This window comes from Argopecten irradians, chromosome 15 (genome assembly GCF_041381155.1).
Source record: "Argopecten irradians isolate NY chromosome 15, Ai_NY, whole genome shotgun sequence".
Taxonomy (NCBI): Eukaryota; Metazoa; Mollusca; class Bivalvia; order Pectinida; family Pectinidae; genus Argopecten; species Argopecten irradians.
In genome coordinates, this window is record NC_091148.1 from 8,688,186 (window position 1) to 8,713,944 (window position 25,759).

Consider the following 25,759-nt stretch of genomic DNA (forward strand, 5'->3'; position numbering starts at 1 on the left):
GCTTAAAATCAAAATTAAAAAAAAAATCTATAGAATTTCTGTGTGTGATAAATTGATGTATTATACATAGTAAATAAAAAAGTATTAAACAAAAAACTGAAAAGAAAAAAATTGTAAAGTAATGCATGAAATCTCAAAGCAGTGGTATAGTAAAAGATTTTTGTAATTTGAATTCAGTAGATTAACTGCATAATTCTGAATTTTAAAAGATTTTATTTTAGTTTTCATACAGGAGGAGAAGGCTTATATACTTTATAGGCATAACCTTCTGTCTAATAAATCACTATTAAATCTATTGCAATCTACATGTGATCAGAATTCAAAAAAATATTTTGAAATGGAGAACTTAATAAGAGGATAAATTGACAAGGTAACGAACTGTATTGCATGCAATGTCATGCTTCACATTATTTCAAGTTTATTTTTATAAATAATTTGACTAATCATAATTTCTCGAAAATTAAATTGTACATGTATGCTATTTTAAGTTTTTATTGCCTTGAAATTATCGTGACTTGATTTCAGAATTATGCTTCCTGGAAGTGCATGCATATCACTAGAGATATTAGCAGTATACATGCGTGCATTCATTTTGTTGTATTCTTATGTACAGATAATCGGCATACAATTTTGATGTTGTGCCAATTAATTTAAGACTTTTTCTCAAATGCATTTCATATTTTTGGAACAGCCTCAAATGTGCACATCATTCATCAACGCAAAATATTTGTTTCCAAAACTTGAACTCTCTCTGCATCCTAAAGCAATGAATTCTATCTACCATATTTGACCCAATAAGCGCCCAAGATGTTTAAAAAATTGAAAAAATGAAAAGGTGCTTAATTAGACGAAATTATTGCAAACCTATACAGTTTTGATAGTTTTGGTCTTATGCCAGGGCAATTGAAATGAGGACTGATAAAGGGGAGGGTTGCTTATTTGGTCGAATATTGTATGTATTAAAAAAATTTGAAGTCTCCACATCTTAAAGTAAAGAATTCTATCTACGATATTAGACCAAATAGGAGCCCAGGGTGGTTTAGAAATTGAAAAAATGAAAGGTGCTTAATTAGATGAAATTATTGCAAACCTATACAGTTTTGATAGTTTTGGTCTTTATATATATGCCTGCATGGGCATTTGAAATGAGGCCTGATAATAGGGAGGGGCGTTTATTTGGTCAAATATTGTATATGTTAAAAAAAATTGAAGTCGATCTCCACATCTAAGAAAAGAATTCTATCTACCGTATTCGACCCAATAAGAGCCCAGGGCATTTAAAAAGATTGAAGAAAAAAAAAAATGAAAAAGTGCTTAATGATTAAGACAAAATTTTTGCTAACCTATACAGTTTTGACAGTTTTGGTCTTTATAAATGCCTTGGCAATTGAAATGATCGAAGTCTGATAAAGGTGGGAGGGGGGGGGGGGGGACACTTACTGGGTCAAATATTGTATGTGTTAAAAAAAATTTGAATCCTCCACAGCCTGAAGGAATGAATTCTATCTATAAGTGTTAAGGAACCCTATTAGTATTATCTTATCTGCCGACAGCTTTTGAAACGGAGTTTGTGCTACAATTAGCATTAAATGTAAACAAATCCCAGAGAGCTGAATGAATAGGGACTACTCCAGGTTGATCAACAGTACACATGTGTATTAACGTTGGCACTTAATGTTAAGGCTGCTGCAGTTTCTACATTGTTTTGGGTGGTTAATGCTGATGTTCTGAGTTCTCTAGCAATCTCTGTATATATACTGTAAGTATGGATATTTTGACGAGTTATTAATTTCACGATATGCAACAGTAAACAATTTGTGTTGGTGCTATTTTTGCGTAAATTTCAACATTTACTGTTTGTTTTCAGGATTACAATTGATTTAAAAATGTTTTATTTGCCTTTTTGGGTATTTGACAAAGAGGATTGGATTACAATTATTAATTAGGTCAGAATATTAAAGTCAAGGTCATATAAATTTGGATCAATTTCACCCATTCCTAGATCTTTTATCTCAATTCTAAAATGGCTTTCTTTTACCATTAATTATAGTTCAATGTGTTAGTTGACACCTATTTACATATTATAGTTATTTATTTTTTAAGGAATTTTTCCTCAGTCAAAATAATAATGATTATGCAAGATCTTTGTGTCTATTGGTGATGGAACAAGGTTAACTGATAATATCTTGTGCTAAAGTCATTTCAACAGGAAGATTTCTATAAGACTCTTTCATATATGGATATGAAGGATAGGGATATTCTAACTGAGGGTCACAAAATGTAGTAAAAACCAGGGCTTGCAGAGGGTTTTGCAACATTTTGTGATTCCGAGAATAGAATATCCCTATCCTTCATATCCACTTATGAAATAGTATTTTTCTTTCATACCTTGACATTTTATTGCAATTTTACAACTATTATATCCCACCATTTTGAAATAAATTCGAAGAAATCCACGACTGAAAGTTAATTTTTCATACACAAAAATTCCATGGTTTGCATCTTTTATAGTAAAACCAGTCAAGTTTTTGAATTTTTTTTAAAAAAAATACCTAGGAAATAGAAATTTTGTTGACGCCGTGACGTCACAAGGCTTTATTGCATGGGTTTAGCCATGCAATGATGCAATACAGCCTCAGTCGGCATGAGTGTATTGCCCTAGACTATCCATATTACACGTGTAGGTATGAAAGAAAAAGAATTACGTTCCATCACCACTGGAGTTAACGTTACTCGTTAATAGTCCTGCAAAAAAGTGATTGAGTATGAAACGTGGTACATGAATTAATCCCATTGAAATTGTTCACTACACAGCAACAACTAGGCTAAGTACTAGTGTACCTGATAAGGGTCATAAACTTATAATCCTCATCAATGGCTATAATATGACCACTGGATCTGTACTGGTCAAGTGTTGGCCAGACTGACCACTTGATCATGATTAGCCACAGCTATTGACTGATGGCCAGTACTGGTTATAGCCGTGGCCAGACTTGTTGAATGTCTGTTGTAAACTGGTTGTCACCTTAATTAAACGCTCTGTGGCCAGACTTGTTGAATGTCTGTAGTAAACTGGTTGTCACCTTAGATGATTCGTGGCCAGACTTTTTGAATGTCTGTTGTAAACTGGTTGTCACCTTAGATGATCTGTGGCCAGACTTGTTGAATGTCTGTTGTAAACTGGTTGTCACCTTAGATGATCCGTGGCCAGACTTGTTGAATGTCTGTTGTAAACTGGTTGTCACCTTAGATGATCCGTGGCCAGACTTGTTGAATGTCTGTTGTAAACTGGTTGTCACCTTAGATGATCCGTGGCCAGACTTGTTAGACTTGTTCATGAACTTTTGATGAATAGTTCATGAATAGTTCATGAATGTTCATGAATTGTTCATGATCGTTTCACAGGGGTTGAATGTCTGTTGTAAACTGGTTGTCACCTTAATTAGACGCTCTGTGGCCAGACTTGTTGAATGTCTGTTGCAAACTGGTTGTCACCTTAGATGCTCCTTGGGCCATTGATTGGAAGTAATTTAATAGTGAGACCACCATTGTATATATATAGATGATCACAATTGACCTTATATGTATGATACTGATCAGTAAGTTACAGTATGTTCATACAAATTTTTGTAATAGAAGCCACTGGTAGAGTTACAATATTAATAGGACATCCGTACAACCATGTGTAATAGAAGTCACTGGTAGAATATCGATATTACTGGGACAACCATGTGTAATAGAAGTCAGTGGTAGAGTATCGATATTACTGGGACAACTATGAGTAATAGAAGTCAGTGGTAGAGTATGGATATTACTGGTACAACCATGTGTAATAGAAGTCACTGGTAGAGTATTTATATTACTGGGACAACTATGTGTAATAGTTGCCACTGATAGAGTATCGATATTACTTGGACAACCAAGTGTAATAGAAGTCACTGGTAGAGTATCGATATTACTGGGACAACTATGAGTAATAGAAGTCACTGGTAGAGTATCAATATTACTGGGACAACCAAGTGTAATAGAAGTCACTGGTAGAGTATCGATATTACTGGGACAACTTTGTGTAATTGAAGTCCCTGGTAGAATATCGATATTACTGGGACAACTATATGTAATAGAAGTCACTGGTAGAGTATCAATATTACTGGGACAACCAAGTGTAATAGAAGTCACTGGTAGAGTATCGATATTACTGGGACAACTTTGTGTAATTGAAGTCCCTGGTAGAATATCGATATTACTGGGACAACTATGTGTAATAGAAGTCACTGGTAGAGTATTGATATTACTGGGACAACTATGAGTAATAGAAGTCACTGGTAGAATATCTATATTCCTTGGACAACTATGTGTAATAGTTGCCACTGGTAGAGTATCTATATTACTTGGACAACCATGTGTAATAAAAGTCACTGGTAGAGTTTCGATATTACTGGGACATATATATGTGTAATAGAAGTCACTGGTAGAGTATGGATATTACTGGTACAACCATGTGTAATAGAAGTCACTGGTAGAGTATCGATATTACTGGGACAACCATGTGTAATAGAAGTCACTGGTAGAGTATCGATATTACTGGGACAACTATGTGTAATAGAAGTCACTGGTAGAGTATCGATATTACTGGTACAACCAAGTGTAATAGAAGTCACTGGTAGAGTATCGATATTACTGGGACAACTTTGTGTAATTGAAGTCCCTGGTAGAATATCGATATTACTGGGACAACTATGTGTAATAGAAGTCACTGGTAGAGTATTGATATTACTGGGACAACTATGAGTAATAGAAGTCACTGGTAGAATATCTATATTACTTGGACAACTATGTGTAATAGTTGCCACTGTAGAGTATCTATATTACTTGGACAACCATGTGTAATAAAAGTCACTGGTAGAGTTTCGATATTACTGGGACAACTATGCGTAATAGAAGTCACTGGTAGAGTATCGATATTACTGGTACAACCATGTGTAATAGAAGTCACTGGTAGAGTATCAATATTACTGGGACAACCATGTGTAATAGAAGTCACTGGTAGAGTATCAATATTACTGGGACAACAATGTGTAATAGAAGTCATTGGTAGAGTATCGATATTACTGGGACAACAATGTGTAATAGAAGTCATTGGTAGAGTATGGATATTACTGGGACAACTATGAGTAATAGAAGTCATTGGTAGAGTATCGATATTACTAGGACAACAATGTGTAATAGAAGTCATTGGTAGAGTATCGATATTACTGGGACAACTATGTGTAATAGAAGTCACTGGTAGAGTATCGATATTACTGGGACAACTATGTGTAATAGAAGTCATTGGTAGAGTATGGATATTACTGGGACAACAATGTGTAATAGAAGTCATTGGTAGAGTATCGATATTACTGGGACAACTATGTGTAATAGAAGTCACTGGTAGAGTATCGATATTACTGGGACAACAATGTGTAATAGAAGTCATTGGTAGAGCATCAATATTACTGGGACAACTATGTGTAATAGAAGTCACTGGTAGAGTATTGATATTACTGGGACAACTATGTGTAATAGAAGTCACTGGTAGAGTTTCGATATTACTGGGACATACAATGTGTAATAGAAGTCATTGGTAGAGTATTGATATTACTGGGACAACTATGAGTAATAGAAGTCACTGGTAGAATATCTATATTACTTGGACAACTATGTGTAATAGAAGTCACTGGTAGAGTATCGATATTACTGGGACCACCATGTGTAATAAAAGTCACTGGTAGAGTTTCGATATTACTGGGACATATATATGTGTAATAGAAGTCACTGGTAGAGTATCGATATTACTGGGACAACCATGTGTAATAGAAGTCACTGGTAGAGTATCAATATTACTGGGACAACCATGTGTAATAGAAGTCACTGGTAGAGTATCAATATTACTGGGACAACTATGTGTAATAGAAGTCACTGGTAGAGTATCGATATTACTGGGACAACCATGTGTAATAGAAGTCACTGGTAGAGTATTGATATTACTGGGACAACCATGTGTAATAGAAGTCACTGGTAGAGTATCAATATTACTGGGACAACAATGTGTAATAGAAGTCATTGGTAGAGTATCGATATTACTGGGACAACATGTGTAATAGAAGTCATTGGTAAGTATTGATATTACTGGGACAACTATGAGTAATAGAAGTCATTGGTAGAGTATCGATATTACTGGGACAACAATGTGTAATAGAAGTCATTGGTAGAGTATCGATATTACTGGGACAACCATGTGTAATAGAAGTCACTGGTAGAGTATCAATATTACTGGGACAACCATGTGTAATAGAAGTCACTGGTAGAGTATCGATATTACTGGGACAACAATGTGTAATAGAAGTCATTGGTAGAGTATCGATATTACTGGGACAACAATGTGTAATAGAAGTCACTGGTAGAGTATCGATATTACTGGGACAACAATGTGTAATAGAAGTCATTGGTAGAGTATGGATATTACTGGGACAACAATGTGTAATAGAAGTCATTGGTAGAGTATGGATATTACTGGGACAACAATGTGTAATAGAAGTCATTGGTAGAGTATCGATATTACTGGGACAACTATGTGTAATAGAAGTCACTGGTAGAGTATCGATATTACTGGGACAACTATGTGTAATAGAAGTCACTGGTAGAGTATCGATATTACTGGGACAACTATGTGTAATAGAAGTCACTGGTAGAGTATCGATATTACTGGGACAACTATGTGTAATAGAAGTCACTGGTAGAGTATCGATATTACTGGGACAACTATGTGTAATAGAAGTCACTGGTAGAGTATCGATATTACTGGGACAACTATGTGTAATAGAAGTCACTGGTAGAGTATCGATATTACTGGGAACAACTATGTGTAATAGAAGTCACTGGTAGAGTATCGATATTACTGGGACAACTATGTGTAATAGAAGTCACTGGTAGAGTATCGATATTACTGGGACAACTATGTGTAATAGAAGTCACTGGTAGAGTATTGATATTACTGGGACAACTATGTGTAATAGAAGCCACTGGTAGAGTATCGATATTACTGGGACAACTATGTGTAATAGAAGTCACTGGTAGAGTATCGATATTACTGGGACAACTATGTGTAATAGAAGTCACTGGTAGAGTATCGATATTACTGGGACAACTATGTGTAATAGAAGTCACTGGTAGAGTATCGATATTACTGGGACAACCATGTGTAATAGAAGTCACTGGTAGAGTATCGATATTACTGGGACAACCATGTGTAATAGAAGTCACTGGTAGAGTATCGATATTACTGGGACAACCATGTGTAATAGAAGTCACTGGTAGAGTATCGATATTACTGGGACAACCATGTGTAATAGAAGTCACTGGTAGAGTATCGATATTACTGGGACAACTATGTGTAATAGAAGCCACTGGTAGAGTATCAATATTACTGGGACAACCATGTGTAATAGAAGTCACTGGTAGAGTATCGATATTACTGGGACAACCATGTGTAATAGAAGTCACTGGTAGAGTATCGATATTACTGGGACATGGGTACAACCATGTGTAATAAAGTCACTGGTAGAGTTTCGATATTACTGGGACATATATATGTGTAATAAAAGTCACTGGTAGAGTATGGATATTACTGGGACAACCAAGTGTAATAGAAGTCACTGGTAGAGTATTGATATTACTGGAACAACTATGTGTAATAGAAGCCACTGGTAGAGTATGGATATTACTGGTACAACCATGTGTAATAGAAGTCACTGGTAGAGTATCAATATTACCGGGACAACCAAGTGTAATAGAAGTTACTGGTAGAATGTCAGAATTACAGGAACAGCCATTTTATACATACAGTAAAACATATTATAACGAACAGGCTTACAACATTGTCATGGTTATAACACAGGGCATCCAGTTGACCCTTAACTTTTAGGAGATTCAGGACTCAAGTCACAATTTCTTAGAAATCTGAAGAGTCAAAACATATGACAAATGGACATGTACTCCAAACTCAAGAGTCAAATCTGATTTTTGGGAGTCAAAAACAATCAGAAGTGTCTACGGGATGTCTTGTAACATACATGTGTATAGTACTTTTCATTTCCCATCAACGTTCGTGTGAGATGTCTGTATAATTACGAACTTGCTTATAATGAAGTGATTTTGTGATTTGTTATAAAAGTTCTTTACTGAATATACAGCCAATATTTCCTAACCTGAATTTCAGGTCAAGATATATTGACCTGTGAAATTCACCTGAAATTCACCAGAAATTCTGGTTGATTTCAGGTCAAAATTTCTTGACCTGAAATTCTGGTTAATTTCAGGTTAGGAATATTAGCTATGTATATATAGGTCAGGCCCTGATTTCTCGAAGTCAAACGCTGATTTAAGACAATGTTTTTCAATTCATTTCATTGTCTGTAATATGTACATGTGTATAACAAATTTTGTTTATTATGAAGTAATTTTGTTGATCTCCAGATTCATTATAACTGTGTTTTACTGTATTAGTTATTGTATGAAAAGAGAGCAAATTGAACCCTACTGCAATCTACTTTGTTTTCTGTATATCTAGTGCTGTAACACTCAAATTCTACTGTGTCCCAATATATCTTTACATTGCAATGTCATCCTGCTTTAAACATGTTGATCAATTGCGACTTGATTTCCTTTCAAGCACTCAGGTGATTGTGATATATAGCCTATGGATACATACTCATAAAAAAGGCGACGAATGCAAATTGAGATTTCCAATACGAAAAAAAAAAATGCTGTTGTTCTTGAATAGTCAGGCTTGTGGATGTTCTTGGTGAAACTGCTCACCAGGCTAATTGCCTGTAGAAGTTGGCATGGTAACCGCTCGACTGTACTCTTCCGAATGCTTTCAGCTAAATGTAAAATCTATTGGTATAGCATTAATATTATGTACTTATATTATACTAAATTTGTTATTATTGGTTTCTGATCATGTCTGTTAATATTTAATTATCATTTACAAATTGTCTATAGATATTCAATATAAATGTTTTCATAAAATATTATTATTAATTTCATTATCACATTCAAATTATCTTGAGATAATTACCGGTAATATAAATGTTTTTCATAAAATATCATTAGTAATCTTATTAATTCTTTCAAATTATCTTTAGATATTTTATATATCAATGTTTTCATTAAATATCATTAATGATTTTATTATGGCTTTAAATTACCTTTAGTTATTTAATATGAATGTTTTCATCAAATATTTTTTTTTTTTTTCTTTTTTTTTGGAGAGAAAATCTAACAATATGATATGCTACAATGACTGGATGAAGATTGGTCTATATTAGCATCAATAGATGATTAATATGCATATCTATATATAATATGCAAACGTGGCTGGACTGTAATTAATGAAAACTTTTTTGTAAGCCAAATCAAACGAGATATAAGTTATGACAACAAAATCTTCATGATCGAATATTCTAATTGAGTTGCTTGATTATAATAATGCTACATTCACATCTTTTGACTGCAGGTTGATGGCTTTACTCCAGGAACTCTGGTTTCCTGATCATGCATGACCTCCACCTAAACTTGGCATATCCTCCAATTACCCTGGCTGTCTAAAGACTTTAAATCAAACAATCACACCCAACATAAAACATTTATTCTTCAAATTTTACAAATAATACATATTGTCAATTTTAATTCAATTGTGAATTAATTCACTTTGAACTTTGTAATATTTTACATAACAGAATAAAGTGGTAGAAATTGTACCATACAGTGAAACCTGTCTATAATGACTCCCCAAAGGGACAGAGTGAAAATGGTCTTTATAGCCAGGTGGTCTTTATATGCAGGTTGAAATGTGTTGAAATTAATCGTTTGGTATTCTAGAAAAATTGCCTTATTAGCAGGTGGTCATTATACACAGGTTGAAATGTGATGAGTTTAAACTTTTGGTACCCTGGAAAAATTGGTTTTATTAAGAAGGTGGTCTCTGTACTCAATTTGAAATATGTTATTATTATTTGATACCCTAGAGAAATGGTCTTATTAAGCAGGTGGTCACTATACACAAGTTGAAATATGTAAAAAAAAATGTCATTTGATACCCTAGAAAAATGGTCTTATTAAGCAGATGGTCTTTATGCAGAGGTGGTTACTTAGGCAGGTTTTACTGTATTATAGAATTGATTTAGGGATAATAAACAGCATCATTTTCTTTCTACCACTGAGAGTGTGCCCGGTTATTGGTTTGCCATCATATATATATGTATAGGTCATTCACACGCATTTAACGATTATTTTTGATGATGGATTGTAAATCGTAATTGTTACATTGTCGATGTATCGCATTATCTGTGACTGGTCCACGACGGCTGCGTGGGATACTGGTTACAAATCTGATACATCTTTTTTTGTGCAGTCACAGGCTTAACAAATCAATATACTTATATACCAGAAGGGGCATATAGAAACTAGATATCAGGCTTATAAAATATATATCAGGTCGGGGAGGGGGAAGGGAGAGCGTTGAAGGACCCAGACTTCAGTATCATTTATTTAGTATTTAGGTACCTAAATTGGGGTATTAATCTGTTACTACTGTAATTATGAAATTTTTGCTTTAAAAGACAACTTTAAAAAAAAATTAAAAAAAGATGTTTTCCCCAACCTAAAGCCCAATGGTCAAGATGACCAGACATATTACCACAAGCCCACAACTTCTGGATCACGAGTTAGAACTCGTAAGGGGCAGTTGTCACCAGATACTGAACGTAGGCTGGTGGTTTTTTGTTCAGGTACTCTGACTTTCTTCTACCTCCTATCCGGATGTAAAACCAGTCAAGCAAAGTAATCCTCTTGAAATAGTTGAGCTAAAAAGACTGTGTCAAAATAAATAGCCGAACAATATTTATATTGTAGTATAATGTATGCATACTCTGCCGCAAGAAAAAAAAACAAAAAAAACCACCTTATCATGAGGTTTCTATGGATCACAATATTAGTACTTACAGTCTACTAAGTACTAAGTCTTATCATTAAGCATCAGGCCATCAATATGTAATCAGACCAGTTTATTTAAGCCCCGGTGCCAGGAACTGGGGATGTCTACTTTAGGCCAAATAAAAAAATATTGTTGTTTCTGGTAACACCCTTTAAAAAATGAAGGGTTGGTAGTAGGGAATTTAAAAAAAAATATTTTTTTCTCATTATCCCAGTTTCTTGCAGTGAAAAACTGAAATAGACTTTATTCAATCTTATCTAAAACATGGATTTGATTCCTAGGGGATTATTGGTGTCTTTTGATTTATAGAATTTGTAACAAAATTCCTGATTTTATGCAAAACCAAACAAAATTTAGGTTGTTATTTGTTTGCTTGAGGACAAAACTGATTAAAAGTTTTTTATTAGGCACTGATTTTACAGATTCTGTCGTGTTACCGGAAACACAAATATTTTTTGTATGGCCTCATTAGGTTTAATTGTACTGTGTGGCGGTCAGTCCATCCGATTGACCTTGTCCAGCTCTTTCTACTGTACATAATAGAAGGCTTTGAAAATAGAATCTCTTACTTAGTATATTAAGTTTTACCTATAGCTAGCTAGGTGAGAAAGTGTGTTGTATACCAAAACAAGGTCACTGTGACCTATATTTTGACCCTTGCTGTGCTTCTCAATTTTAGAACATGCAGTGTGGGACTTTAAATTCGTTGAATTAGCATCTTACTATTAATGAAAAACTGAAATTACTCCACCCTCTTAAAGTTTCAAACTTTGAAGCCTGGCTTACTAGTATAATGCTCACCCTGAGTAATCAATGAAGCTAACCGAAAAAATTGAACATACCTTGCCGAAGTACAATTTTCTAATGCATTTTCTAAAACTGTTTTTTTTTTGTCAATCAATCAAGATTGGAATGTTTTAGAGAAACAAGATATTGTTGCCTGATTAAATATTTAACCTGGAAGATGGAATGCTTGGTTACGTTTAGAGCAAACAGTTCAGGGAGGAGGCAATTTGTATGTAATGTTTATCAGCTATCGGATGACTGAGGATGATCAGATACTTGAACTTGACATAACCATCCTTAACGGTAAATTGGAAACAGATTCTTCAAGCTGTATACCGTATTTACCATAATTAGAACTCCGGGTGCTTTGAAATTATTAAAACAACTGTCTACAACTTCCAAGCACTAGTCCGATGCCCACAACTTAGTAATTTTATGGCCAGACTAATGCTAATTGTAGTGGCTTCCCGCCCAATTAAATTTGTTTTAAAATACTATTGCTGCAGTGGTTAAATGCATTTTCAACACGTTTTGAGTGCATTCAGACCGTACTTTGAGGAAAAAATTGTGTACTTCGGGGAAAAAATCGTAAACTATTGATGACCGAAGTACTGCAGCAAAACGGCTGTATATTCATTTTGGACTAGTGTTTAAATAGCCGGCCTAGTAAAATTTTGAAGTTTACCAGTCCAAAGGACTAGTAGTGAAAAAAGTTCACGTCACAGACTGTAATAAAGTGGGGGGGGCCCTTAAGGGAACCAAAATGCAAGTTTTGGACATAAATCCTCTTAAAAAGTCAGCCATATTTTAAATTCTAACTCTTTCCATACTCAATTTCACATTAATCTGACATTAAACATTTGTATCATATACCCTTTCTTTGATTTACGTGTGAAAGACTCACAAATTCATGTAATGTGGGATGCAATGCCGATATTGTATATCATTGTAAGTATCACACAGTTGTGAAAATTGAAAATTGTTTTGAAAAGCTAAGAGGAGCACTGTTTATATTATTTTTCAAGAGGGAAGGGGCAATTGTTGCGACAAACACGGCATAGCTACTTAAATAAGATCTGCACAGTAGTTGTAATGTGATTATTTTGTTGGTTTCTTTATAACTATCTGTTATCTTGATCTGCTTGGAATTGAAGTACTGTGATTTAACCCTTGCACCACTGTAGGCCATAATGGACTCATCCAAATCAATTGATGGTAGAGTCTACTAAAGTTACATAGGGGTGAAAGAGTTACAGTGTAATTGCTAAAAGTAATTAACATGATTAACTTAATTGTCTTTATTACTCTGAATATTTTTCTACTGTCAATTTTTATTGCATTTCCATGCCAGCTGCAAACATATTATATTATAGCTTGAAATCATGCTTTTTTGATGGCAGTAGCTCCGATTGATTGTACCATAGGTTTACGACGCGAAAAAAAATAAAATAAAAATCAGTATTTTTAGTGGGTTTTTTTTTTGTGCATGGTAAACCTGTGGTTGTACTGTTCATGGAAATCAAATGAAAATTGTTAATTATTTAATTAGAATAATTGGATAGCATCAACAAGTTGATTTTCTACTAAATTTCGATAAGGATGCAGAATGTATATTAACTGTTCGATAGTCTTTTCTTTTATCCCTGTGGTCATTGTATTGATGGTAAAACAACCTGTTAAGATCTTTGCATGGTCATGTCAAAATTCTTATCTAAACTGTTAATGGGCCTTCTTTAAAGTGTATATATATGTATAACCTCAATAACTGCCAAACTATGAATTGAACCTCCACGTGCCATAGAAAGGTCTTATTTTTGCATTTTGGGACCGATCGGTCAACAAGATGGCCGCTAGGCAGCCATTTTGATAGTATAAGTTTGTTATCGCTATTTCTCAGAAAGTACTGAAGGGATCTGTCTCAAATTTCATCTGTAGGTTACCCTAGGGTTCTTGTTGTGCATATTGCATTTTGGGACCAATTGATCAACAAGATGGTTGCCAGGCAGCCATCTTGGATTTTGATAGTTAAAGTTTGTTATCCACTATTTCTCAGAAAGTACTGAAGGAATTGTTCTCAAATTTTATATGTAGGTTCCCCTTGGGCCCTAGTTGTGCGTATTGCATTTTCGGGACCGTTCGGTCAATAGTATGGCCGCCAGGCAGCCATCTTGGATTTTGATAGTTTATAGTTTGCTATCACTATTTTCTCAGAAAGTACTGAAGGGATTGTTCTCAAATTTTTTATGTAGGTTCCCCTAGTGCCCTAGTTGTGCGTATTGCATTTTGATGACCTTGTTTTAAAGATGGCCGCCAGACTGCCATCTTAAGGTGATTTCATTTTGAAATATCATTAGCCATCCCTCTGGGATCTCTTGTTCTAAGGTGATTTCATTTTGAACTAATCGACAAACCAGCTAGTCAGACCAGTTAATCTGGAAATAATTTGTTTTCTTATTTCACAATCAATTATCACTTGATTTTAACTAATTGATCAATTTTCAATTAAAATTGATAATTGGCCCACCACTCAGTTGTACCTGTTCCAGCTCGTTACCATAAGCTATGTATTATAATATTAATATAGATACCGTATTCATAGTAATTAGCGCCCAGGATGCTTAAAAAATTGTAACAAAATGAGTGCTTATTAATTAGGGAACAAAAATGACTTCTTAAGAAATCCATATTTTATTTTTTTCTGTACTCAATGAGGCACATTGATCTGTTACAATAAACATGCATAATATGCCTTTTATCCTTTGAGATACATTATTATGTTGTGATTCACTTGTGAAAAACTGTAAAACATTGTTTATACCTTGGGATGATGGGTGTTTATGTACCCGGTAACTTCAACTCAGGTATCCAGAGTCTTTCTCCAGAAGATCAGAGGGGATGTTTGCTTATAGAGAGTGTAGTAATTATGGAGAAGACGGTATGATAACTTCATAGGTAGCCAGAGCTTTTTCTCACTCCTTTGGGAATGGGGCCCGTGACTTTGAATTTGGGAAAATGTGCCACAAATCCAAGATTTGGGAAAAATTATGAAATATGAAATAAAGCATAACAAATACGACTTTTTATTTCCAGTGTAGTTTGCTACTTTTCTGAAGCCAATTCACAAATATTTAAAGACTTAGCCAACTAAGTGCATGCAATGTTTTTGGATAATCTTCAATAAACTTTGATTTTGGGAAATTTAAGGCTTGAATTAGGAAAAATTAAGAGGATTTGCCATGGGGAATGGGGCCGAATTTCGGCCCCAAATCAGGCTGAAAAAAAACCCACTTGGTAGCCTATTGTATGATTTTGTGTACATAGGATTACAGGTATTTACATTTATAAATTGTTTTCTTAATTGTCTGTTTACTTTTGTCTATTTCAGTTGTGATTACCTGAGAAAATATTTAACAAGTGCAGCGTACACTCTTACATCACAGAGTCATTCCCCTTTTCATCACAGCTGGAGTCGTCGATGAAATACTGAGATATGGACATTCTTATCCCTTGGTCAGTGTAACAGACAGAGGCAGTCAGATATTGTATGGAAAAGGTGCGTAGGAAACAAAGTTTTTATCCAGTGTTTGTATACAGGTATATAATGTTTTGTATTCTGTATTTGGATATTACAGAGTTATCTGCCCTTGCTGGTTGGTATTGATTGTGATGTCATGTGTTTGCGTGTGTAACATAACATATTTTAGAGAAAATGATGCTCCCAAAACAATGACGTCACAATATGGATATCTATCGGTAAGGGAAGTGACTCTGAAACATGTAACTACTATATACTGTGATTCAAATTGCTAAATGAATGAGATAAAAAAATCTTCATTCTCGAAACCATCAATTGTGCAACCACAAATACCTTAAAATTACTTTGCAGTAAAAAGACATCCAGGAATGTCATTCTGAAAGAAAAAAAAACTACAAAAAAAAACCCACAAAAAAACAAAGATAACATCCGCCTAAACTTAAAACATTTGCATTGATTGTACCTACAGCAGCTTAAGTCATTCACCCCTAAAATTCCATAATGGACTGTTCCAGCTTTTGAAATGGAAGGGTTCAAATGTGTCTTCAGGGATAAATAAGTTCTGGATCCACACACTATGCAAAGGCTCGGGGAGAAATATAAACATTCAGCTGTGTTGACAGGGAGATGGGAGGCCAACTCTCTGGACAGATTGTGGAGTACTGTTTGTCATTTGCTGTTTGTCATTGACTGTATTTTAGCTAGGAGAAACCATTTTTACAGACTATGTATTCATTAGATCCAGTATCTAGCCATCTGTACCATTGATAGCCCATCCATCTGTAGGTGGGAACAGATAAAGGTCATGGCTAAATATAGCTGATCTTGATATAAGGAATAGGTCTAGATTGACCTACATAGTTTGGACGGAACATTAATTACAATTGACCAAGAATGAAGGTACTAAACTGAAATATTCATTTTTAGCCCACCATCATCAGATGGTGGGCTAGATGATGGTGGGCTATTCAAATCGCCCTGCGTCTGTGGTCCGTCGTCTGCCGTCCGTCGTCCGTCGTCCGTCCGTAAACAATGCTAGGCAGCCATCTTTGATTTTGGCAGTTGAAGTTTGTTATCGATATTTGTTGAGAACTACTGAAGGGATTTTGTTCAAACTTCACATGGTGAACAAGATGGCTGCCAGGCCGCCATCTTGGATTTCGACAGTTAAAGTTTGTTATCGCTATTTCTCAGATAGTACTGAAGGGATCTGTCTCAAATTTCATATGTAGGTTCCCCTAGGGACCTTGTTGTGCATATTGCATTTTGAGACCGATCGGTTTACAAGATGGCCGCCAGGCAGCCATCTTGGATTTTGTTATTCAAAGTTTGTTATCGCTATTTCTCAGAAAGTACTGAAGGGATCTGTCTCAAAATTCATAGATAGGTTCCCCTAGGGCTCTAGTTGTGCATATTGTGATTTGGGACCGATTGATCAACAAGATGACCGCCAAGGAGTCATCTTGGATTTTGATAGTTGAAGTTTGTTACCGCTATTTCTCAAAAGGTACTGAAGCGATCTGTCTCAAATTTTATATGTAGTATGTTTGAAAAAGTTTAAAAAATAGAGAAAAGATCCATCTTTCCATTGTCAGATATAGATCATTCTTTGGTGGGCGCCAAGATCCCTCTGGGATCTCTTGTATTATGGTCACAGTGATTCAACTATGGCCAGACATTTCTATAGCCTTTACTGATGCCAGACCAGTTCATTTCTCACTTATTGATGTAGACTAGTTCATTTCTCAATTGACTGATGCAGACCAGTTCATTTCTCAATTGACTGATGCAGACCAGTTCATTTCTCAATTGACTGATGCAGACCAGTTCATTTCTCAATTAACTGATGCAGACCATCATTTCCCAGTTCATTTCTCAATTGACTGATGCAGACCAGTTCATTTCTCAATTGACTGATGCAGACCAGTTCATTTCTCAATTGACTGATGCAGACCAGACCATTTCTCAATGTACTGATTTACCATGTTTTAATGATTTGTTATTTACAAGCATTAGTCAGACACCTTAACCACTGCAGTCCCTTTAACCATCTCTGTGTGCAAATTATATCCAAATAGGGGAATTTTACACCTCTGTTGACCTTGCTTTGATGACGTTCAATATTTTTGTAGCAATAAACCGAGACTGGAACGATTTCACTGAGGAACAGTAAAATGCATCAATATTTATGTGGCTCTGTTCTGTCCAAATTGATTATCTGAAATGTTTCTCAGTTAAAACAATGTTCGACAACGCTACAGGCTTCGTGTTTGTTAATAGACTTCTGATGACTTCATTATTTTCGATCATTATATGGAGACAAAGTTTCAAAGCTCGGTGTAAACAGACCCAGTAGAAAAATAATGATGCTTATATTTGTTAATTAGAAATGATTGAATTGACAAATTTCATTTCTGAGTGTTCATCTGGTAATGTTCATCTGTAAAATTACATGTAATTTTGTAAAATCAGTTAGCATGTAAGCTTCCACCAGTTTGCTCTATGGCCATAGTTTTGGTTGTCGCCGGCCGTCCGTTCAAACAAATCAGTTAGCAGCATTTATTACTAATGATTGTACAAATGATAGGAGTGAACTCAGAACTTGGCTTTGAGTAATTTGGCTAAATAAAACTTCTTTTGAACTCAAATTCACCCACATTGGTAAAGATTCAATAGAAATGACCACCCCGGGGGCCTGAGGGTGCGGGGTCAAATTCAATATTTCCATATAAACGACTTCACTCTACTAAGCATGGATATAACATCTTGCTGGTAGCATCCATATTTGGCTACAAAATCAGAGTGCGGGAGAATTTATTTCTCAGTATGTTGAAATCAGAGGATATGGCAAAGCAACATGATCGGGGTGGTCAATTTGGTATAAACACTTCTTCTCTGTAATGAGATAGCACTCATAATGCAAAATGGAAGCCATCTGTTATTAGTGGTGGGGATTCCAAAATTGTACAAAACCTTCTCGTCGGGGGCCTGAGGCAGCAAATGTCAAATTTGGCTATTTCATATAAGAACGACATCTTCCTGAAAAAAGTGCAGCTTTATAAACAAATGATGTCTGACCCCCGGGGGGGCCTTGCTATTTTCATATAAACGACCTTCTACCTCTATGTATATAACCCATACTGCAATGGTAGCATCCTTATTAGGGTGGAGGATTCAAAACACACAGGTAAAGAATAGAAATGAGCGAATGCACTCCATAATGCCAATGTGTATCATATATTAGGATTAGGGATTACAAAACAAATTGTCAAATTACCATATAAACGCACTTCTTCTCTGAAACCAAGCTGGGAAAGCACCCATAAAGCAATGGTAGCGTTCCTTACAGGGTGGCAAAATTGTACAAATCTGAGGGCTGGGGTCAAAAGGGGCCAATTTGGCTATTTACCATAATTGACAACTAAAGTATGGTTATAACCCATTATTCAGCATCCTTTATAGGTGATGTGATTCAAAAATTGTGCAAAATGATGGGGCTGACACCCAAGCAAAAGTGCGCTCAATGACTGTTATGAGTGAACGAATCCCTTCTGCAAACTGGATAGGGCATGAGTGTCCAAAATGTCAATAATTCCATACTAAATGACTTTTTTTTGAATACACACTTGGTAAATTTTGAATAGAAATGAGCTAATATGGCACTATATAAATGCAAAAAACTTTATAGGGTTTGGTATTTGAAATTAAGTACCTTCTTCAGGGAAAAAGAAATTTTGAATTCACACAGGTAAGAAATAGAAATAAAATAGTCTATAAACACATAGCTTTACACTGGCTTAACATGGTTTAAAATCAGAGTAGAATTATGAGCCTTTTCCCGGTGAAAATAAAATTCTGAAATAACACAGGTAAGGAATAAAAATATACAAAAGTATATAAATCACAGGAGAAATAGGCCCATGCAGGGTGGACTGAGATAATATCAAGTTATAAGGCTTAAGCTTTATAAATCTCATTGTATACAAGACATTATAAACATGACCTATTGTGATTCGTGTTTACATGACAGGATGTTAGGGGTTCACATTATAGCTTTTGATTTTCAATTGGGAGATTACAAGTTTGGTTCCAACAGGTGAGACTGGTGATTTTTTTTAATATATGATATATGAGGTTTGGCTGTAAGCTCAGAAGTAGATCCTAGTTACCGTATTCGACCCAATAAGCGCCCAGGGCATTTAGAAATTTAAAAAATGAAAAGGTGCTGATAAGATGCTAAAAATATGCAAATCTATAAAGTTTTGCGTAGTTTTGGTCATTGTTTATGCATGGGCAATTGAAATTGAGGCCTCCAGTAGGGGGTGGGGCGTTTACAGGGACATGGCACTTATTTGGTCAAATACAATATTTATTTTACTTGGTGGGCAATAGGACTACCATATGTGAAGTTCAGGTGACCCGGCCGGCCTTCTTGATTCTCAGTCTTTCACCACATTCAAGAAATAAACATGAGTTACACATTGTCATTTGCTAAAGTATTCCGTCTTTGCATAATACAGAGTTAGCTCCCTTGCGGGTAGGTATCGATTGTTACGTCATTATTTTGTGAGCGCAATTCACGTCGTTTTCTCCGAAAAGTATGATGTTTCGCTCTCAAACACATGATGTCACAATCAATATCTACCTGCAAGGGCAGATAACTCTGTAATATGCAAATACAGAATATATCTATATAATGAAAATTGATATTCAAATAATTATCTCCTCTTCCAATTGTAGTGATAAGATAATTATTGAGATATGAATTATTACTCTAATATTTAAGTAATATGTCAACAGTTTTGATATGTAATACAATTGTTTATTCTAGGTGTCTTAATTTGCCTATAAAAGAGTTATCTGCCCCTGTATATATATATTTTATATAATATTTTATATTGTTTAATGGCAGCTATATGTCGGTACTCAAACTGATTTTTAGCTCACCTGGCCCGAAGGGCCGGTAAGCTTATGTCATGGCGCGGCGTCTGTCGTCCTTCGTCCGTCGTCCGTCCGTCCGTCCCGTCCGTCCGTCCGTCCGTCTGTCCGTCCGTCTGTCCGTCAACATTTCCTTTAAATCGCTACTAGTCATAGAGTTCTGCATGGATTGTAACCAAATTTGGTCACAACCATCCTTGGGGGAGGGGGAACAGAACTTGTTTAAATTTTGGCTCTGACCCCCCGGGGGCAGGAGGGGCGGGGCCCAATAGGGGAAATAGAGGTAAATCCTTTAAAACGCTACTTGTCCTAGAGTTCTGCATGGATTGTAACCAAAAAATAGCCACAAACATCCTTGGGGGAAGGGGAACAGAAATTGTATAAATTTTGGCTCTGGTCCCCCGGGGGCAGGAGGGGCGGAGCCCAATAGGGGAAATAGAGGTAAATCCTTTAAATCGCTACTAGTCATAGAGTTCTGAATGGAATGTAACCAAATTTGGCCACAAACATCCTTGGGGGAAGGGGAACAGAACTTGTATGAATTTTGGCTCTGACCCCCCGGGGGCAGGAGGGGCGGGGCCCAATAGGGGAAATAGAGGTAAATCCTTTAAATCGCTACTAGTCATAGAGTTCTACATGAATTGTAACCAAATTTGGCTATAAACATCCTTGGGGGAATGGGAACAGAACTTGTATAAATTTTGGCTCTGACCCCCTGGGGGCAGGAGGGGTGGGGCCCAATAGGGGAAATAGAGGTAAATCCTTTAAATCGCTACTAGTCATAGAGTTCTGCATGGAATGTAACCAAATTTGGCCACAAACATCCTCGGGGGAAGGGGAACAGAACTTGTATAAATTTTGGCTCTGGCCCCCCGGGGGCAGGAGGGGTGGGGCCCAATAGGGGAAATAGAGGTAAATCCTATAAATCGCTTCTTGTCCTAGAGTTTTGCTTGGATTGTGACCAAATTTGGCCATAAACATCCTTGGGGGAAGGGGAACAGAACTTGTATAAATTTTGGCTCTGACCCCCTGGGGGCAGGAGGGGTGGGGCCCAATAGGGGATTTAGAGGTTAATATTAAAATTCCTTCAGAAAAGAAACCATGAACTTGTATTCAGAACATTTCTTGGCATTCAAACCAGGTGAGCGATACAGGCCCTCTGGGCCTCTTGTTTATCAATTTCACCTCGGATGGTTCAAACTCACAATTTTTTCCTGGAGTTTATTTTTTCGGATAAATTGAACTGGTCCATCAATATTTATTTAATTTCGTTTGAACTAACTAAAGGTTAACCGTATATATTTTGAACAAGGATATTGATCTGCTATTACCAGCAAGGTCAACCATCGTTAATCTAATTAATTAGCAATTAATCTACCATAAAACACACACAGATTATCATACTCTAACCAATAATTAAACGCCGAGGGCTTTAAAAAAAAAAAAATTATAAAGATGCTTATAGATAATTAACAAGTTTAAATTACTGCAAAGCAAAGTGTAAACCTATACAGTTTTGACAATTTTAGTCTTTATGCCTGGACAATTGAAATTGAGGAATGAAAAGGGCGAGGGGCGCTTATAGGGATGTGGGCAATTATTGGGTCAAATACAGATATTTAGAGGACAGGCATAATGTCTCGATCAGAACCGATGATTTGACATTTGTATCTTAGATAGAATCAGAGACTTATTGAAAACTGAAAAGCTGCAATCCTCTTTAGTACAGTCAAACCTGCAATAGCGGACACCTCTTATAGTATAGCGGACACCAGTCCATAACGGACAGTGCTAGGAATCCCCAACAAAATATCACTATATAAATGTCATGTATATAGCGGACACCTCCTCAATGCATACAGCGGACACTAAATTTAGTAAGTAAATTTCCATATAACAGACACAAATAAATTTTCTGAACGTTGATACTTTCACTTGAAAAAAAACATAAGCTTTCAGTAGAAGTTAGACTACATAAATATACAGTATAGTGGACACAAAAAGACATAGTTTTTGAATGAATGTATGGTTTGTCAGTTTTTTAAAAATGAAGTAGCACCATATAGGTGTGTACTGTGCTGTGGCAATGTAAATATTGTCTTTTGATATATCATATATTGTTTTTAAGATCGTAATTTTGTTTTGAGTTCAGGAAAATGGAAATGTCTAATATCATATATTGTTTTAAAGATCGTAATTTTGTTTTGAGTTCAGGAAAATGGAAATGTCAGAAATAATATCATATATTGTTTTTAAAGATCGTAATTTTGTTTTGAGTTCAGGAAAATGGAAATGTCATAATTCTAGTACACTTACAATCTATTGTTTTCAGAGAACTCTTTGATCGTAAATATATAGTTAACTTCAATAATGTATAGGGCATCATGACATTGGAATTTTCTGAGTCAGCGGTGTCTGTTTAAACGTATCAATGATTTAGACATGTAATGGCAGCTTACCTGTACAGGTGTACATTGACAGGTGAGCTATGTTTTACCTGTATCAGTATCCGCAGGATTCACATTATCATAGCCTGGCTACACTAGTTACCTGGTGCAGGTATGTTGCTTCAGATCTTACTCATTTCCTTCTTTTTATATGCTATTTGAATTTATTGAATCACGAAATTCACAGAAATAACTTATCGTACTCACTCAGAATTGTTGGCTTTTTATATTTCAATTACCCATGTACTTTTTGTGATATTGATGACTGTTTTCTTTTAACATGCATGTTATTTCTCCGATAGAAAGTTATAGGGAAGGAATAATTGTTAGTTTTATAATAAATGTCAGGTCCCAACCTGAAGAAGGTGTCTATAAGGGGGTTTAACTGACTGCAGAATTACTAAAGGATTCTTTAATCACAGATATGGTAGGGGCTTTATTACAGTTTAACGTCCTATCAACAGCCAGGGTCAGATAAGAAAGTGCCAGGTATGTTGGTGGAGGAAAGCTGGAGTACCCGGTGAAAAACCACCGACTAGCATCCACGAACCAGAGGTTGAGGGCTTGTGGTTTGAGACATCTTGAAACACTCTGCCACCGCGGCCTCTATTTAATTGATATGTTAGAATCAATTAACTTTCAAATATGGAAAGACCTATTACATTTTATGATTTCCATGACATGATATATGGAGACGGAGACACCACCAATTTTACCACTCGAAACTCAAGTTAACTCTTTCACCTCTATGTAACTTTAGTAGACTCCACCATCAATTGATCTGGATGAGTCCATTATGGCCTACAGTGGTGAAAGGGTTAACACAGCGCATACAGTGACTGGATTTACAATACCAATATTTGTTAGTCAATATGCCCAACTTCTGAATTTACAAATCAATGATCATAAATAGAGGATTATCAGCGAGTCTCAACCATTCGTCTCATAATTGGCTTTACTATAAAAATATAATTAGATCTGGTTAAATGATCTCCTCTGATCAGCAGTGGCTACAATTCTCTTTAATGACTGGGAACAGCCTAGATGAGTATGGTCATCATCAGACAGCGTAGAGGTGGTCAATTCTTTACTGCCGGGTCAGAGTCACTATCAATGCCCGGGAGTGTGTAATTATTGAGTATTGTAATCGGAGTAGCTCTGACTCAGATCTCCTAGCAATGTTACCATTTTGTAGCTTTAATTGATCTGATGTTAATGACTATATAAGTCTAAGAAGATGTTGAAATATTTAGATCGGAATAAAATTTGTGTTCAAGCAAGTAAATGTTAAAATCTAGCATGCTTAAAGGCAAGTTGAAGATTTCAAAACTTTGACATTTTTAGGAAGCAAATTTTCTGTGATGTTGAGTAACATCACATTGACATTATGCTTTTTAGCATTATGGTCAATGTGTTGTAACATGTTCCTAATTTGCAAATTACATAGTTATCTGCACTTGCGGGTAGGTATTGATTGTGACGTCATGTGTTTGGAGCGTAACGTCATACGTTTCGAAGAAAAACGGCGTGAATTACGCTCACAAAATAATGATGTAACAATCGATATCCTACCGGCAAGGGAGCTAACTCTGTAATATGCAAAGACGGAATAGATGTCTCAATAATTTGGCACCTCATATGGACATGCTTCATGACAATAACAGTTTCCATGGAAACATGATAGAGCAATATCTTGTTGCCATGGTATTAAATAATTGGGTGGGGTGGGGGAGGGGTTTGTTGGGTTTGTGGGTTCGTTTAGTTTTACATCCTGAAGTCCAGGGTCATCTATGGACATGCCACAAGATTTGTTGGTGAAGAAAATCGTAGTTCCCAGAGAAAAAAAACACCCACCAAAGTCAGTACCTGGCAGATAGCTGTCCCACATGGGATTTGGACATATGACCTAGAGGTGGAGGCCTCTAAGGCCTTGTGGTGATAAGTTGGGACATCTTAACCGCTTAGCCACTGCAGCCTCTGGGAGGTGGGAGGGGGGAGGGGCATTATTACAGTGGTAGTTAACCATTGGCTTAACAGTTCTTGTATAACAATTATCAACAGAATATTTCTGTAATTTTACTGAAGAACACTACAAATTGTGCACAAGTGTTGGGACCCAGTGCCAATATTGTTTTAACTGATAGTATTCCTAATGTCATCCATTTGACATGAATACATGACATTTTCTAATATGTTACAGAGTTCGGCGGAAGCTAAGACGATGACAGAAGTAGAGTGCAGCCACATGGAGGATTTTGTCAACACAGGCCGTACAGGGCGTCGTAACGCTCTGGCTGATATACAGGAAGATCAGAACAGTGCAGTCTCCACAGCACCCATCACATTTGACATGGACAAACTCAGTTGTCATGGTAACATTATCCTCTGTCTGTGAATTATATACATGTAGTTTTTCTTCCATTTTAAAAATCTTTATAAAGAAATGTTTTGTTATGCAACAGAAGTATTAAAGAAGGTGAATTTAGCCAGACATTATGGAGTGTTGGACTATTCAGACATGGGAAAACGTAAAGGCCATTTTCACTAGGTCATTCACCCCTGAAATTCTGTAATGAACTGTTCCAGCTTTAGTTTATAGAAGAGTTTAAATGTGTCTTCAGGGGTGATGGAGTGAACGAATTATCTGATGATCATGTATGATTATGTGTTTAATTGTACACATGTAGGTATAATATATTAATCAATTCTCCAGATAAAGGGACTTAAGAACTAAATACTTTAGTTTCTGCAATCGAAAGTACCAAATACTCCGACCTTTGACATTATCAATACAATAATATTGTGTTTCCATATCATGGAAAGTAAGGATTTTTCTTGAAATTAATGGTTCATCTCGGAAATCTGTCTGAACTATTGAAAGGTGATATTTACAATAACTTCACTATAGACAAACTTGTATGTACAAACAGTCTTTGAAGTCTTTTATCATCATGTACCTTTGTAGAATTTTTAAGAGTTCAATTTACTGCTATATAATACAACTGCAAATACTTTAAC

At 35.8% G+C, this 25,759-nt stretch overlaps 1 protein-coding gene across 4 annotated transcripts in view; it reads left to right on the forward strand.

Moving 5' to 3' along the window:
- The window catches only part of LOC138309114 (cAMP-dependent protein kinase inhibitor gamma-like), a 42,357-nt gene that overhangs the window by 15,557 nt on the left and 1,041 nt on the right, over positions 1-25,759 (forward strand). For 3 of the 4 annotated variants that reach the window (XM_069250256.1, XM_069250257.1, XM_069250258.1), the window contains exons 2-3: positions 15,207-15,374; positions 24,942-25,113. In XM_069250256.1, the coding sequence (XP_069106357.1) occupies positions 15,366-15,374; positions 24,942-25,113 (181 nt within the window). In that variant the 5' untranslated portion in view covers positions 15,207-15,365. Of the gene's footprint in view, positions 1-15,206; positions 15,375-22,729; positions 22,854-24,941; positions 25,114-25,759 lie in introns of those variants that run through there. The other variant, XM_069250259.1, reaches the window with a different exon arrangement.